Consider the following 15,609-nt stretch of genomic DNA (forward strand, 5'->3'; position numbering starts at 1 on the left):
CCACACGGACCAGATGTTTCTGCTCGTCACAGGAGCCGCTGATCGAGGTGTTGATCACACGGCGACACACATGATGCCGACTGAGCCACCATTACTGTTCAGGGTCATGTCATGTGGTCATGTGCTACATCCGACTGCCAGGGCCCCCCCCCGGCTCCTCCCAGGTGATTCCAAGCTGCTCAAAGGCCTGATAAGAGTCCGGGATCAGGCAGAGGTACATGACTGGTGTGTGCTCTGGAGATAAACGCTCCTGGCAGTGCGGCCTGAGACCAGAAGATGCTACAGATTTAGTACACCAACGCGACCTCGGGGGCCTACGGTGGCTGAGAGGGGCCACACTAATGCAAAAAACCTGAGAATGGAAGGAAAGTGCAGTGAAAGTAGCGCGAGGGCTCAGTGCTGGGGAGGAGGAGGGCAGTGGACTCAGTGGGATCTTCAGTGTTTTTGAGGGATGCACAAGGACCGTTCTCTTTGTCACAGAGAAACATCTGAACTGATGTTCTGTGCACTAACAAAGACTTGTGTTACACCGCCCTCTACTGGCTGGTAAAGGCTCCACAGTGAATCTTCAACCCCACATATAAAACAAATGATGTTGGATCGACACAAATGTTCCGATATATCTTTCAGTGTTTATTTTTTTATAATTGTTCTTTATATATCGCAAAAAGTCTTGAAAATGCAGACTAGGATTTGTATAGAAACTGTACACAAAGCAAGGCACTATACACCGACAGCTCGAAACGACAATAACACTAAACACTCTGTGATCTGTACAGCGTCTGTAACGTCCGCTACTTATCAACATATGACACAATCCTCTGCAGCATTAACAATACACTTCATTTTATTTATTTATTTAAAAAAGATGCTACATGGATTTGATATAAATATAAATGATCTGCACGGACAGACACACACAGCAGAGTCTGACAGGATGACACACCTGCTTCCACTCGGCTGGCTGTCCTGTGTATGGTACATATGTACATGTCGAGGAGGGATATCAACACGGAGGCTCTCAGCAGCAGCTCCTCTCGTCCATCTTTAACCCTTTCACTAAAGGGTTAAACTGGGGATGAGTCGTGCCTGATCTCCATCTTGGAGGTGCAGAGGCAGCTCTTAGAAAAGTCCTTTGGCTTTCTTCAAGTTAACCTGCTTCCAGCTGGGCAACGCGCCGTACTCCTCCCTGCTCATCTCCAGAGCTTTCTGTGGGAGCAGCCACAACCAGCATCAGATACATGACAGTGGAGCGGTCACAGTTTAACATCGATCGACCCTCATGCTACCAGTGAGAATTAAAAAGAAAAAAACCCAGAAAGATGTTTCAAAGCGGACATGTTCGGGCTCCAGCATGCTGAATGAATGAGTTAGATCAAAAGAAAGCACACTGTTAGAAAGAATAAATTAAGGATTATGTCTGACAACGAAGCTTCTCTGGACGACTCACCTTCCCATGAGCCCCTACACCCTGCAGGGTGGAATGAATGAGAGACATGAGAGATGGCAGGAAGGAGGGACGACAAAAAAAAAGGAGAAAATGTGCAACAGAGACACGGAGAAGTCAGGATAACAACACACAGAAGCCCGGTTCCTGGAAAAAGTCATGTGATTTAGCTGCTTTTCCATCGAGTGGCTGGTGCTGGTGGTAGTAAGGCCATGACAGCAGAAACAGCGAATACATAAAATGAATGTTCGCAACAACTGAACTCATTCAGAGTGACTTCATCTCCCATTTAGTGCATTAAGTCAAAGTCACCTGCTGCCCGATAATAAACTTAAATGTATTAATACGCCAAAAAAGTAGTTCCTAATTTAATGCTGTTGTTTAGTATTGATTCATTCAGTCAGAACCAGTGAGCATGTCTCACACCTTAGGGCAGCACCAGTGTGTTACTGGCAGCTTGAAGGCAGAGCTCCTACCATGTGGGTCATAAATATAATAGAACCAAAACAAACAGCTGAAAGACACCGAGGCCCCGTTCACACTGGAGAAAGTCATTCCAGCTAGAGTAGGATTGTATCTGGATACGTTCAGACCTGTTTTCAAATCTGGCACAATCTCACACAAGCGTGTCCGCACTCAATCCAGCTTCATCCGGCTTGTTTGCGGGCCTCCAAACCACTAGGTAGCGCCTCGTAATATACAGAGTCTGTTCAGGCCGCGGTAGGCGCATGCGCCGTGCGTTTTTTTGTCCCGTGTCACTCCCCGTGAACCGGACGTAGCACATCGCTAACCGGAAGTAGCATGCCGCTAACTGGAAGTATCACGTCGCTAGCCGGATTCGCTATCTGCATTTGCGTTCAGACCTGAGCCACATTTGAGGCAATCCGGCTAGATCCACCTCCACTAGGTGGATTGAAATCAAGCTGGATATAGCCGGATTCGCAGTGTTCAGTATGTATCAGGATACATCCAGATACGGCCCAAACCTCTAGCTGCATTGATTTTCCCAGTGTGAACGGGGTAAGAATCCCTCTGCAGGTTCACAGCTGATGTTTAGAGCTACTGTTAAAGGGAATGTTTGGAGGTTTGGTCTGCGCTGCCTCATGTGGTTTGTTTATTTGTATTATTGACTGACTTTGTTAGCATGTTAGCTTGGATCTGAACTAAAACATTAAAATACCGAAGTCACACCAGCGGCACAACAGCCTGGTGTCTCACAGGACCTGACATCTATGGAACCAAAGTATCCGGTAAGTAAGAGAGGTGTGCAGGCTGCAGGTTCTGACCTCAAAGTCCTCATCAGACAGGTAGACCTCCAGGCGAAGGGGGTCCACTCCCTCAGGCAGCGGCCGGGCCAGGAGCTCTTCCAGGGGATATGTGGTCTTGCACAGCCGGGCCAACACGTCCTCCACCAGGATGATCTGGCTGCACACCTCCGCCTCCTGAGAAGTGATCATTATTTAAATGTAAAACACTGAGAGCTGACCGACGTCGGATAGAAAGATGTGAGCCAGCGCACATTCTCAGTGATCTCGGCGATGTCCTCTCTGTGCTCCCAGCTGGGGAACATGTTGGTGAAGGTGAGCGGCTCCAAGCCTGCGTGGATCAGGTACGATTTGGGAGGTTTCTTCTCGTTCTTTTCTGGACAAACAAAGCAGCAAAATATCAGAATCGAAACCTCAAACCTTACTGCAGCAGCGGAGCTAAGCTTCGCTTGGACCAGACACAGGTCTCCTGCAGTACCTCTGCAGTACTGCAGCACCGTCTCCATGGCGCACTTCCTGTCTGAATCCCAGCGGATCCGGGCCGAGCCGGTGCTCTCACTGTCCTGAGGCCACCAGCCCTGCCACAGGTACACCTCATGGTGGTTGTCCACCAAGAACAGAGCTGATTGAGGAGACACGAAACAAGACAATGACCCCAGTTTGGAGTTAAAAGGGTTAAAAGTTAGACTTTGTGTCATGTGAGTTGTGTGTGTACCTGGTTGGGAGGCAGTGTACAGGTCCTCCTGTAGGAAGGGCATAGAGTTGACGAGCTTTGGGTCTCTGGCCGGGTAGAGGAACTCCACAGCCGCAAACTCGCCTGAACTGCTGCTCAGCTGGTAAAGACGAGGCGTGAAGTTGAACCTGCCTGGATCTGAGCAGGTGTTACATGTTAGAAAATGAGGCAAAACCAAATCATGAAATATTACAGGTAGTGTTTGTAGCCGCCTCACCTTGCAGCATGCAGTCGTATGCCTTCCTGTCCCTCCTCCCGAGGGCTTCCCAGAATCCTGCGGGCTCTGCCCCCTCATCACATTCACAGATGGTTACTTTGCTGCTGCTGTGGAGGCCAGACTCCAGCGGACAGCTGCACACACACACATTCACAGACCGTCACACTCAATGTTCATGTAAAAATCCAGGGAAAATAAAAGCTTCCACTCACTGCTCTTTGATGGCGTTGGCAGCGGTGCGTGCCACCGATCGGGTCTGGGTCTGGGACTTGCAGCCGTGCCACAAGTAGATGAGCGCCTGGCTGACGCTGAGCAGCACCATGGAAACTCTGGAGCGCAGACTGCTGCAGTGACAGGCCACCTCCAGCAGGTGTCCCTCAACCTCCGCCTCCCCACGCACACAGTACAGACGCCAATCATCTGAGACGAGGACGGGACGATAAGGAAAATATCAGTGTTTGTCCCTCAGCACTGCAGCCATCCCTCCATTTCAGAAGTCACTGTTAAGTCACTGAAACATTCCTAAACATTTGGGCTTACTCTGTGAGTTTTCCTCTTCCTCCTCTCTCTTTCCTGAGTGGATGACCATCCCTCCTTTGAAGCACTGCAGGAAACATGGAGGCTCCTTTCCCTGCTGGACTTGAACCTGAACAAAGAAGCAGTAAAACATCAGGCGCTCATTAGGACAGACAAAGGGACACACATGTACCTCTCAAACACACACTCTTTCTGGTACCTGTGCTCCCCGTTCCTCGTCCAGCTCCACCGTCATGAGCGCCGACGTTCCCTTCTCGCTGACGGTGGCGTTTCGGCCCTGCCAGAAGAAGTAGCAGCACTTCTCCTTCCCGGCTCCTGCTGTCTTCATCTGCTCCGGGTTCTGTCTCCTCCCAACTGTGATGGTAAGAGAGACATTCATCTTGTTAATGATTAAATCTGTACTGTAATCACTGGTGTTGTCAAGAACACATAACACTGAGTACTGACCTGCAGTGCTGACCATGTATTTCCATTTCACCACGTACGTGTCGCCCTCGTGGAACTGGCCGATGCTCTGGCGCGGCAGGCGGCTGTAGTCGAACTCCAGGATGTGCCAAACCTCCACTGCCAGGGTGCTGATCTCATAGCTTCGCCAGTCCTCTGCCTCCACCAGGCCGTAGCCCCGCCCCACGCTGAACCCGTCCAGAACGGTAGCAACGGGCTTCTGATGGAGGGGCAGCATCAGGGAGGCATTGTACGCGCGGGGCTGATCAAAGGTGGGCAGATCCTGGGGGTGGAAGAGGAAGAACATACATCTGTGAGGAACATAATCTGAGTCTGAATCAATGGCGTGAGGACTCTCCGATACCTTCTGATCAGACATGTGATCGTTGGTGTTTTTTGTGGGGCTGGGTGTTTTCCTGGAGTCGCTCCAGTCCAGAAACTTCTCTTTGAACAAGGTGGTTTCGTTGTGTTGAGTCAGTCTGCCAAACACTGCCCAGTCAGGCCGGCCCTGTCCTTTCCTGCAGGCGAGGATGAAGAGCGAAGGACAATTTGTTAAGACAAGTAGCAACATTTTGTCTTAACACTTGTGGAAGCAACAAAAATGATTGTCAATGCCTACAAAGCAGGAGAAAGACATACAGATTTATTTAAGTGCGCTCAAGCTTTGCAAACTGTTGTAAGAGGTACTATCAATAAGTTCAAAGTGAGCTGTAGTTTCCATACTTGGGTATGAGTGGGTTGCACTCTCCAGGATCCAGTGGGTTGATGTCACAGTTGGTGTAGTCGAAGGTGCCGTTCCACAGGTGCTTAGCCAGCTGGAAGGCCACCTTCCTCTGTGCCAGAGTCACCTCCTTCCCATGCCAAATGTACATCTCACTGCCAAAGTCAAAAACCAAAACCTGCAACAGAGACAGCGAGAGATGTCACTATTCTACCACTGGGGGGAGCCAAAGTTATTCAGATCGGTCTCAGTTGTTTGTGTTGTTGATGTTGTTTAACCTCTTTGGGGTTGAGCAGAGAACAGCGGGGCATCCTGGCCCAGAAATCATCGTCTGGGACCAGTTTGTCCTCCATCAGGCGGTAAATGCAATTTGTCTCCACGATGGCGCCCTCATATAGCTCGTCTTCATCTGGAGTTCCTGCAGCTACAAGCAGGAAGGCAAAGGGATCGGTCAGCGTTTCACTGATACAGAGGCTGTTTCCTTGAAGCTGTCAGATGTGGATCCTTACACTGATAACCTGACTGCCCTCCCAGAGTCTTCCAGAACTCTTTCACAGCGTGGCTCTGTGCGTTGAGGCCCTCCTCCACAACCTGGACGTAGTTAGCGCGGCAACCCAGATCTCTTTTGCTCTGGATGAAATTGGCTAACTCAGAGGCCTGAAAGAATGACATAGATTATTGATTAAAAATTAAGAATAAAGTTGATTTGAGAAAACATCAAAAATCAATTTATAGAAAACAAGTGTACAGCACCCTGACCTACAATAACCTCTTAAACAATGTGGGACATGACTGGGTTTTTTGTCAGACTGAGGCCGCTTTGTTGAGCCAATCAAAGGTCATCAGACACACTTCTTCCTGAACTGCGTCACTGTTGCTTCCTCCCAACACTGTTTACATCCTGTACGAGCAGCCTGCTCCACATTCAGCAGCAGCACCGCCACTCTAACTCTGCTTATAATACAGACAGTGCCAGTGAAACATCTTAAATGGTGTAAGGTCATCTCTCACCTTGCTCTTCTCGATGACGTTAGCGAACTCTCCGATCCAAATGACGCAGCTGTGCGGTGTGAGGAGGAGGAAACAGTCTCCGCTGTTCAGTGACGACGCTCTTGGCTCCACCAGCCTGGTCTGGACGTGCCGTCGGCCTGGTTTCACACACACACACAACACAAAGACAGGTGTATGGGACACTGGCCATTCTTATCCCTACTGACATGCATGGATTATTGTACTAGCAGAACCAGACAAGGTTGTGCCATTTGACCATTTGATTAATGCAACTAGTAGTCACACGGAATGTTTAAGGGCATCCTTTTCTCATCAGAAACCAGCAACACTCTCAACACATTCAGCTAACCTTCTAACAAGGCATCACCCCCCTACAAGTGTAGTGGATTTTCTGAGGATTACACACAGTAGGCTGTGGAGGAGTGGATCAGCTCAGGACCATGTGAGGTGACCAGGGGAGAATGATTTAGGGCCACAGCTGTCACCAACAGACATGTGGAGGAGGTGCAACGACACCAAAATAGATCAACTGTCGTCTCCCAGTTTAGATATCCTCTGGAAAGGACAGCCTTAAAGCAGCATCCTCCAGAGCCGTGTGTAAATCGGTCGCCATTTGTTTTTCCATCCTCATAAGTGACTAAACGTAACAGCTGCCGAAGACTGAACGTATCCGACTGTACAAGTTCAAAAAAGGTTCCTGTTGTGTTGTTTTTCAGTTGACTGACCTTTGACCTGCAGGAGCATGAGTTTCTTGTAAGGCACGGCGCTGTTGTTGGACATCTGCTCAGAGATGTTGACGCTGCGCAGGTTGACGTTGCTGAAGTTTTCCTTGCTGGCCAGACCGGCCAAGGCCACTTCAGAGAAGCCAGAGTTCTTATTCACTGCAGCGAGCAGAGCACAGAGAGCACAGCACACATCACATGTAATATTTATACAGACGTACACACAGGTGGAGTGAGAGTCAACTGTCAGTCATGCCTCACAGTGCAGAGAGCCCCAGAGGACGAATAAAGTGTTTTTGAATTTGATTCCTCAGACAGTCTGAAGTGTTTACACTGACAGGAGGCTGGCTGATGTCACACTCGCAGCACAATGACAGGAAAATGACATAAATGTAGGTCAGCTCCAGACAAAGAAATAACAGATGTATTATAAGATAGTATAGGATCACTGACACTGAGGTTCTGCTGTGCTCATTTCCCAGCAGAGCAGACAGCAAAAACAACCCGTGGGTTGGACCCGGCTTCTGTGCCCTTTCAATCAATCCCCCCAAAAAATCTAAGAAAGATGTTTTCCTGCAATTCACTTCTATCAACTGAACAGCTGTCTTCAGTGAAATGGAGGGCAGGGAGAGGAGAAGAGAATTTGATATAATAAGATTATAATAAAAAAATCCAAATGTCTCAGCAGTTTTATCAGCAGCCAATTCTGCATTCTCACTTATTTCCAAAAAAAGGAGGCACCCAAAAAAAGATCAATCGGTGGCCCTTTGACTCGTTAATGGAGGCCGATGAGGCCCTCATGAAACTGGCACCCATACAGCATCTCTTATTCAATACATCATTTCTGAAAAAATGCAACAACGGATCGCATTCGTCGACTCTCTTCAGTCACTCACTCTTCTCAGCCTTCATCCTTTTGCTCTCCAGTAAGCCGATGTTGAGCCTCTGCTCTGTGTACTCGTGCCTGATATCCTCCCGGGCAGCCAGCATCTTCAGAGGGTTCCTGGACGCCTGAACGTTACGCGCCGGGCGCACCGCTCGTTTGTGCTGCACCATCTCTGACGTTAGCCTGTGAACGTGTTGGAGGGTCACGTGGTTAAAAGGAAAGAATTTGGCGTTGAAGGCTTAAGTCATTACTTCTAGCAGTGAGAGCTTACTTTGGCACCTGTGGACCAAAGATGGCATCAAAGTCGTCGTCTATCTCCACCTTGTTGGCGATGGAAGGGACCTCCTCCACTTGGCGGTAGAACTTGGAAAAAGTTTCATCTTCAAGGGTCATCACTTCCTTTACCTTCTTCTCCGTCACAGTAATGGTGGCTTCTGGCAGTCCGGACACTGATGACGAGGAGGAGCAGACATGGAGGCTTACACACACTTCATACAGTGACCATGGCGTGTACGTGGCAGCAGGCCACGCAGGACTCACCTTTACTGTTGAGCTTGCCAAGGAATGATTCCAGTTTATCCAGCTTCATGTCCACCTCCAGGTTCAGGTCCGGCATGGCCTTGATCTCTGCACACAGACACACACACACACAGGTCTGTTAGACACTGTGACTCCAGATCTCATCTCTGCACAAGCAGAGGCAGCCATCTTTGTCACCAGCGATGCTGTTGTTGACCATGGTTTTATTAAGCAGTACACACATAACAACAACTGAATAAGACTTCCTCTGGGCTCATGCATATTCATCCAGGTTAACACAATGGTCAATGGTGTATATATATTGTATTAGGCTTAACAACCTAATAGAAGTCTCACTTCAACATCAGAGTTGGTGATATTTGTGCTTTTGATGATGATGATGATGATGATGAATAGTAAAGAAAGAGGATAAACCTTCATCATCAGACATCTCCTCCATGTCTTTTAAAAAGGAAGCAAAGACAATCGGTTACACAAATCTGATCAAAAGGATCTACATTTGTTTACAACAATCAGAAGTCGACTCACAAACATACTGTTTGTTCAGTAAAATCTGTGTCTGCTGACAGCTGAGGACTAAACAGAGTCATGTCCTTAAGGCTAAATCAGATTGGAAAAGCTGACAACTCCTCGTTAACCCTGTTAGATGAGCTGAACGGCTTCACATGACAGCAGTGTAACACAACATGTAAAAACAGGATACGAAAACATGACGAGCAGCGGAGGAACTGAACCCACCGTCCTGTGGTTTGGAGATGGCGGGGCAGTTGTTCTTGGGTTTGGACAGCACTGGAGACTGAACAGCAGAGGAGGAGGCCAGACCTGCAGGAAAAACAACACCGCAGTTACACCTCAGGTCAAGTCTGCAAGCACGTGCCAATGAAGTGTGAAGGTGTGACAAGCTGATTGGTTTTATTTATTGGGTGAAACTGGGACATTGGGTTAGCTACGCTGCTAATAGTTTACCAGTTTTGCTTTGACAAAGGTTTACACACAGGTAGAGCAGCACAATGAGTAGCACCACTGTTTGGGCCGGATGGCAGCATGAGAAAGTATGTGCAGGGAGGGATCAACAAATCACTGTCAGGATACTGTCATGCAGCCGTTTGTATAAGACTCCAGCAGATATGGAAGATTCATCTTTTTTTATGAGTCTATAAATAAATAGAAACACATATCAACACTGGCTTTAAAGACAGCTACAGTTTAAAGTGACTTTCTGCAATGCACACAAAGCCGTTTCTGATGCAACCTAACACTAATGAAATCTTCCGTCCCTTGCACCCACAGAGCTGATGAGGAAACTCTGAACATTAAATCATTTTCCACCTGAGCAGCCACTGGCCTGACGGAGGGAAAAGTCGAGTCATTTTCCCCGAGCTGCTCACTAAGAAGGGTTCAGTGCAGTGAGCTGTGCTGTTATAATAATATAATAAGGAGTGCATATGAATGTATAAAGTGCGTTGTCCCAGTTTGCCCTCTGACCTTTCTTCACCATGCGTGCAGCCACAGTGAACTGGGTGGAGTCGTTGGCGGCTCCGTGGCCTTTGGTCTTCCAGGCCTCCTCCCGGGCTACGATCAGCTGTTTCCTCTCCTGGATGGACATGTGTGCCTCTATCCTCTGGCTCTCCATCTCAGCCTCTGCCATTCTCTGAGAGAAGTTAACTGTTAAACAACACTCCATACTACAAATCATTATTATTACAATGTGTGACGCAGCGCAGGAACTATTCTGTAAAGACGTGAAACAGGATTTTGACCAGAGGCTGAAAATGTTTTTTTTTCCCTCTCCATCTGATAAAATCGTACAGTTTGATAATAAACATTTAATGAGTCTAGTCTAAAATCTCCACTTTTAAATTAAATCCATATTAATTGCATGAAACAGGCACTTTTACTCTCATTGCAAAAAAAACAGTGCACAATTTATAGAAGTGGTTAATGGCAACACTCAGCTGCCTGCAGACGTGCCTGCCTGTTTATTTAAACAATGGTGTGGACCCACTGTGAATTTAGATGCTTAAACCAGAGACACACAAAAGAGGCTAACTGTTACATTTGAAGAACCTGCCTCATACTGCATATTATTGTGCCTATATACAAACATTAATCATTGATTTCCTTTAAAAGCAAATGCAGCTTAATGAGTGATGAGTCAGTGTGTGAAGAGCTGCTGCTGCTGCTGCTACAGAGTGGGAGGGGGTGGGACTGGTGCCTGCGTACAGTAGTGACAGGGGTCACCTTCCTCCTCCAGGGGTGTCTTTCATCCACCTGCATGGGTCTGGGAGATCTTGTGGCGGTGGCCTTCACAACCAGAGGGATGGATGAGGAGGGTAAGAAAGGATGAAGAGCAAGAGATGAAGGATGAAAAGATGGTATGGTTTGTCCAAGCCGTGCAGAAGCGCTAGAAGCTGACTGGGCTGCCATGCTGGCTTTGCAGTGATGATGGGTTTGAGTGTAAGCAGGGTGGTTATGAATGTGCCTGCTTTAACCACAGCTGTGGAAGCAGCACAGTGTACCAGCAGCTGTGTACTGTGCGGATTGGATAAGTTAACGACGCAAGCAAGCGATGCAAGGCTCCAACAACTGGTCCAACTTCCTACCTGGCTGGCTGACTCGTCAGGAGACGTTTGGAGAGCAGGTTCAGAAGGAGTGGAGAAGGTAGCAGCAAAGACCGGCTCCTGAATGAAAGAGGAAATAAAGTCTCATCAGGAGCTGAGCACAGACAGAGCTAGAACACTGAGGTCACTGGAAACATCAGGAACAGGGAGTCAACGAACTGCAGGAGGAAAACTGGTGTAATAGATGACAAATGTCAACCAGAAGGTCTGTATTACAGCATGAAGGGACAAATAAGGGAGTCTTACCATGGTCTCTAGTGCATGAGTACCTCTTCAAATATAAAATATATATGTATGGTTCTTCTCACACTACATAGACAAATGTAGGCCTCCATGCTTCTGGTTCCCCTCATTATCTGCTCTAAACAACATGTATTCAATGAATGGAGGTTCAGAACTGTGAGTCTGGAAACATTCCCACTGGTTTGTCCATTAAATATCAGTAAGTAAGTAATTAAGCATGGACCATCAACCCAATAATGCAAACAGCCATGAGATCAGATCAGATCAGATCCAGCAGACTGAACTAAACTAAACCTGTTGCTATGCCGTCACATTTCTGGTCAAGTTTTTTTGTTTTTAAATCACCATAGAGGGAGTGAAACCTCCGTGGGTTTCAGGGTGGGTCCAGTATGTAACATTAAAACATTTGCATGCATAATATGTATATTTTTATGGCTACTAACCCCTGTAAACACACATTAATATGGAGAACTTGAAGAACAAGAGCAAGCTGTGCTAACAGTGGTAACAGGCTGTAGATCAATTAACAAATGGAGGCTGATTAGATAGAAGTTAAAGACAAACTGTACCACCACAACCACGTCTAAAACCCAACAAGCCCTGACGGATGGAGCACACACACCATACAGATGTAACACAAATGTAGAAGACACACACACACGGTTCCATCACCAGTGCCGCCACATCTACACACACAGCACTCATCAAGAGAGGGTGTTAGCAGCTAGGAGACACAGTTAAGGCTCAAACAGCTAATCAGTTTGAATGCACCTGATTAATACCACAGCACAGTGTGTGTGGGTGTGTGTGTGTGTGTGTGTGTGTGTGTGTGTGTGTGTGTGTGTGGGGGGGGGGGTGTGAGGTTCGGGGCTTGCACAACAGCCTTACCCACAGCTGGTCGGACACAGCAAACTCATCGATCATCATCATCAGAGCCTCATCGTCCTACAGAGAAGCAGCCGAAGAGAGGGGGATTTTTTTGAAGGCTGTGACGTCCCAACATTCGTTTTTAACGGAGAAGCCGAATCACATGACCACATCAAGTCTACATGTCAAGCCCGTGTGGAGTATCAGCACCATCAAAAACTATTCCCAGGCTTTAAACAAAGGGCTCCTTTATCTGCTCTGCTGCTGGCATCAGCGCCGCTCAGCTCTGTGTCTGCTCCATCTTTGCTCCTCTTTGATCTAAAACAGGAAACCTGCTAAATCATCATGTCCACTGGCTCTGATGAATGAGAGGACGGACAACATCTACTGTCCTTCCTCTTGACCTCTATGTAGCCATCACTTGAACTTGATTAAGTCTTTAAAGACTTCAGATTAAAACTCTAAATCCTGAAAAAAAGCCCGATACAAAAAAAAAACCAACAACATCCTGACCTTAGATGAACTGAAAGCTCAGAATATGTGCGTGCAGAGCTGAACAAACCTTGATAAGCAGCTGGAAACAAAAACAGTTGTGGCACGTCTAAACAGAGAGGTACATGTACTGTGATGCCCACCCGGACCCTCCCTTTAAAAACACACTGAGGACGTCAACACAGAAACAAAGCCGCATGCAGAGGATGAAGTGAGGTTTATTATTTTAAAGGTAAAGGACATGCAAACAGAGACAAAGAAGAGTTCATGATTACATGCAATGAGTGGAAAGAAAGGTTGAAAACATCCAGAGGCTACACACACAGAGCCTCACAGAACAGTCCGCCATCACTGTCACTCCTGCTGGACAGTCAAAGTGAAGTGCATGTAGCAATTAGCTTATGTTAGCATCTCAGAAAGTGAGAAATTTAGGCAAAAATCAGGCTTCAAAACGGAGTTAACACACTAATACTGATGATTTTCTTAATCTAAAACAAACAAAAAAACAATTAAATAACTTTCGGTCTACAATAAAATCTCTAAGGCTGCATCATGACTTATTTTTAGATGCTACACAATCAAACCTAAAGTAGAAAAATCCATCCAAACTAGATCAGACTTGAACATTATCATCAGTTTTATTCTGAAAGATCAATGACACAGACTTCCATACAGAAATATATGGACATAACGAAACCAAGCTGATCCAGCATCTATTCTATTCTACGGCCAGGACTGGAGCAAAGTGCAGATTATTTCTTAACACATAAAAAAAAACATGCACGCCAGCTGTTTGAGACAGAAGAGAGGTGGAAAAAAAAGACAGACAGACACGGACAATACACAACCTCTCTGTTTAGAGATATCAGAACTGTTTCCATGCGCCGCCTCATGCAGCAGAGCTCCTGTTTTAATAAGTGTTTGATTCCAGAGTGAATGATCGGATGACAGCCGCCTGATTTCTAATATCGTGACGTGTCAGAGTGTCGGTTAAAGGCAGCTGTAATTCATTAAAACCTGTTTTTAAAGCGTCTTGATCTGAATCTGAGCTGCTATTTGGATTCAAACATCATGAACACAACGCAGTAATAACTACATCAAAGATGTGACACGGTCTCTGTGGACGTGTTAAGTCAGCAGTGAGTGTTCACGCCAGGTGGTTACCTTCTTCTTGAAGCTCTGCTCCACCTCCCAGAGCTGAGCGTGCTGCTCGCCCACGGCAACCTTCACCACATCCTGCTTCTTATTGATCCTGTTCCTCCAGTCCTCCTCACCACTCTTCTTTAATAAGGCAACTCTGAGAAGAGGACAGAGGGTGAAAGGATCAGAGCCAAAAAAATCAAATCACATTTTATGCCTCTACCTCTAAAACTGTGGGACTTTTCCTTTAACATAGTAAATGCAGTGGAATGCAATAGAATGAGTTTTTTAATGAGACACAGAGACAGATCTGAGTCGATTTAATGGTGTGTGACATGAGACAGGTTGATGACAGATGAGCGATCACTAAAATTTCCGCCTTACTTTTAACCCGTCACAATGTTTATCACAGGAAAAGAAGGGGGTGCAGACGCAAAGGCACAAATCATTCTCAGCCACAGTAACAAACAGAGTGGAGACAACGAGACGACACCATCATTACTTAGCTGGAGCTGTTTTAGTCTTTTGAATGAAGAGTTGTGAGCAACAAAAGAATTCAGTCCTGATTCAGGCACCACCAAAAAGGGGACGGGGTGGGTGGGGGTTCAGAGTCCTCCCAGCCTCTCACAAACCACCCCTCTGTGACATGGTGAAGAGACGTCCTGTTCTGTCCCATGGGGGTCTTCATCAATGTCAAAAACAGGATGAAAGGACCACTGAATGCATGTCAGCAGCTGTTTGTGGCCTTCAGCAACACGCTCTGAACGTGGGAGTGAGGCACAGAGGTCCCGGTGCAGGCAGCACACGCCCTTTATCACCAGTTATGTCATCAATCAATGTAGAGCGTGACGGCTTGAGTTACCACAATGTGACATAACAGGACTTATGTAAAGCTGGGAGCATGGAGGGTAATTAATTATCAGACAATGTGATAAAATAAACTCTACATTTATCAGACACCTGATCCAAAATCAGCAGAATTCAATCCAAGGAGAAACTAGTGGCACTCCAGTGAATGTAAGCACCGCGTCAGGACGCTCACCTCTCTTTGATGGACATGTGTCGGGCTGTCATGTCGCTCAGCTCGTCTCCTGGCTCGGGCTGAATGGGGTCGTCTGCATGAGCGTCCCCCGCTGGAGGCTGACACACACCTGATGCTCCTCTGGATGTTACCGCGGTGGACTCTAGCAGCTCTGTGAGAACCAGCAAACAAGTACACACACACAGACAGTGAATCAAATCAATAACATGACGGCAATTACATAAAAGTTCGCATGCTGGATTGGATGATCTGCTGAGGTTCAGATTAAAAACAAATCTGACTTTAAATGCAATAAATTGATCCACAGATCAAACTCTTTGGAGGTTCCTGTAGAGGAATAACAGGGTTCTTGGCCACAAGTCTGCAAAAGCGGACTCAGCAGCACAAATCAGTGTGGGAGAATTCATCTTTCATGCTTACCAAGAGGTTCCCTGCTGCCCGAGAAGCAGCGCTGACACTTTTTCACAGCTTTAACTGTCTCTGCTACAGCTGCGATTCAATCACCCACGCTGTAGTAACACTGCAGTTTCTCTTGTTGCGGCAATCCTCTGTCATGAAATGACTACAGCAGACCTTATTTGCTAACCTGACATTTCTACGTTTTTTTTTTTTTTTTTTTTTTTTTTACAGGCTGCACTGATACACAGACAATCAGAAGTGTTTGGAGTTTGGAGTTACTGC

General features: G+C 46.9%; 1 protein-coding gene across 11 annotated transcripts in view; it reads right to left on the reverse strand.

Annotated features, from left to right (window-relative positions):
• Positions 1-712: 712 nt before the first annotated feature.
• Positions 713-15,609, reverse strand: part of svila (supervillin a) — a 54,129-nt gene continuing 39,232 nt past the window's right edge. For 7 of the 11 annotated variants that reach the window (XM_028432535.1, XM_028432536.1, XM_028432531.1 and 4 more), the window contains 26 exons: positions 14,929-15,079; positions 13,911-14,043; positions 12,276-12,332; positions 11,127-11,204; positions 10,747-10,827; positions 10,009-10,174; positions 9,262-9,345; positions 8,524-8,610; positions 8,255-8,432; positions 7,994-8,166; positions 7,101-7,256; positions 6,376-6,512; positions 5,874-6,021; positions 5,643-5,788; positions 5,367-5,542; positions 5,008-5,161; positions 4,647-4,926; positions 4,399-4,553; positions 4,203-4,308; positions 3,875-4,082; positions 3,663-3,796; positions 3,428-3,583; positions 3,191-3,334; positions 2,967-3,088; positions 2,734-2,889; positions 713-1,209 (listed from right to left, as the gene is read on the reverse strand). In XM_028432535.1, coding sequence (XP_028288336.1) covers positions 1,123-1,209; positions 2,734-2,889; positions 2,967-3,088; positions 3,191-3,334; positions 3,428-3,583; positions 3,663-3,796; positions 3,875-4,082; positions 4,203-4,308; positions 4,399-4,553; positions 4,647-4,926; positions 5,008-5,161; positions 5,367-5,542; positions 5,643-5,788; positions 5,874-6,021; positions 6,376-6,512; positions 7,101-7,256; positions 7,994-8,166; positions 8,255-8,432; positions 8,524-8,610; positions 9,262-9,345; positions 10,009-10,174; positions 10,747-10,827; positions 11,127-11,204; positions 12,276-12,332; positions 13,911-14,043; positions 14,929-15,079 — 3,653 coding nt within the window. In that variant the 3' untranslated portion in view covers positions 713-1,122. The remainder of the gene's footprint in view (positions 1,210-2,733; positions 2,890-2,966; positions 3,089-3,190; positions 3,335-3,427; positions 3,584-3,662; positions 3,797-3,874; positions 4,083-4,202; positions 4,309-4,398; positions 4,554-4,646; positions 4,927-5,007; positions 5,162-5,366; positions 5,543-5,642; positions 5,789-5,873; positions 6,022-6,375; positions 6,513-7,100; positions 7,257-7,993; positions 8,167-8,254; positions 8,433-8,523; positions 8,611-9,261; positions 9,346-10,008; positions 10,175-10,746; positions 10,828-11,126; positions 11,205-12,275; positions 12,333-13,910; positions 14,044-14,928; positions 15,080-15,609) is intronic. The other 4 variants (XM_028432537.1, XM_028432528.1, XM_028432530.1 and 1 more) reach the window with 4 other exon arrangements.

This window comes from Parambassis ranga, chromosome 20 (genome assembly GCF_900634625.1).
Source record: "Parambassis ranga chromosome 20, fParRan2.1, whole genome shotgun sequence".
NCBI classification, from domain to species: domain Eukaryota; kingdom Metazoa; phylum Chordata; class Actinopteri; family Ambassidae; genus Parambassis; species Parambassis ranga.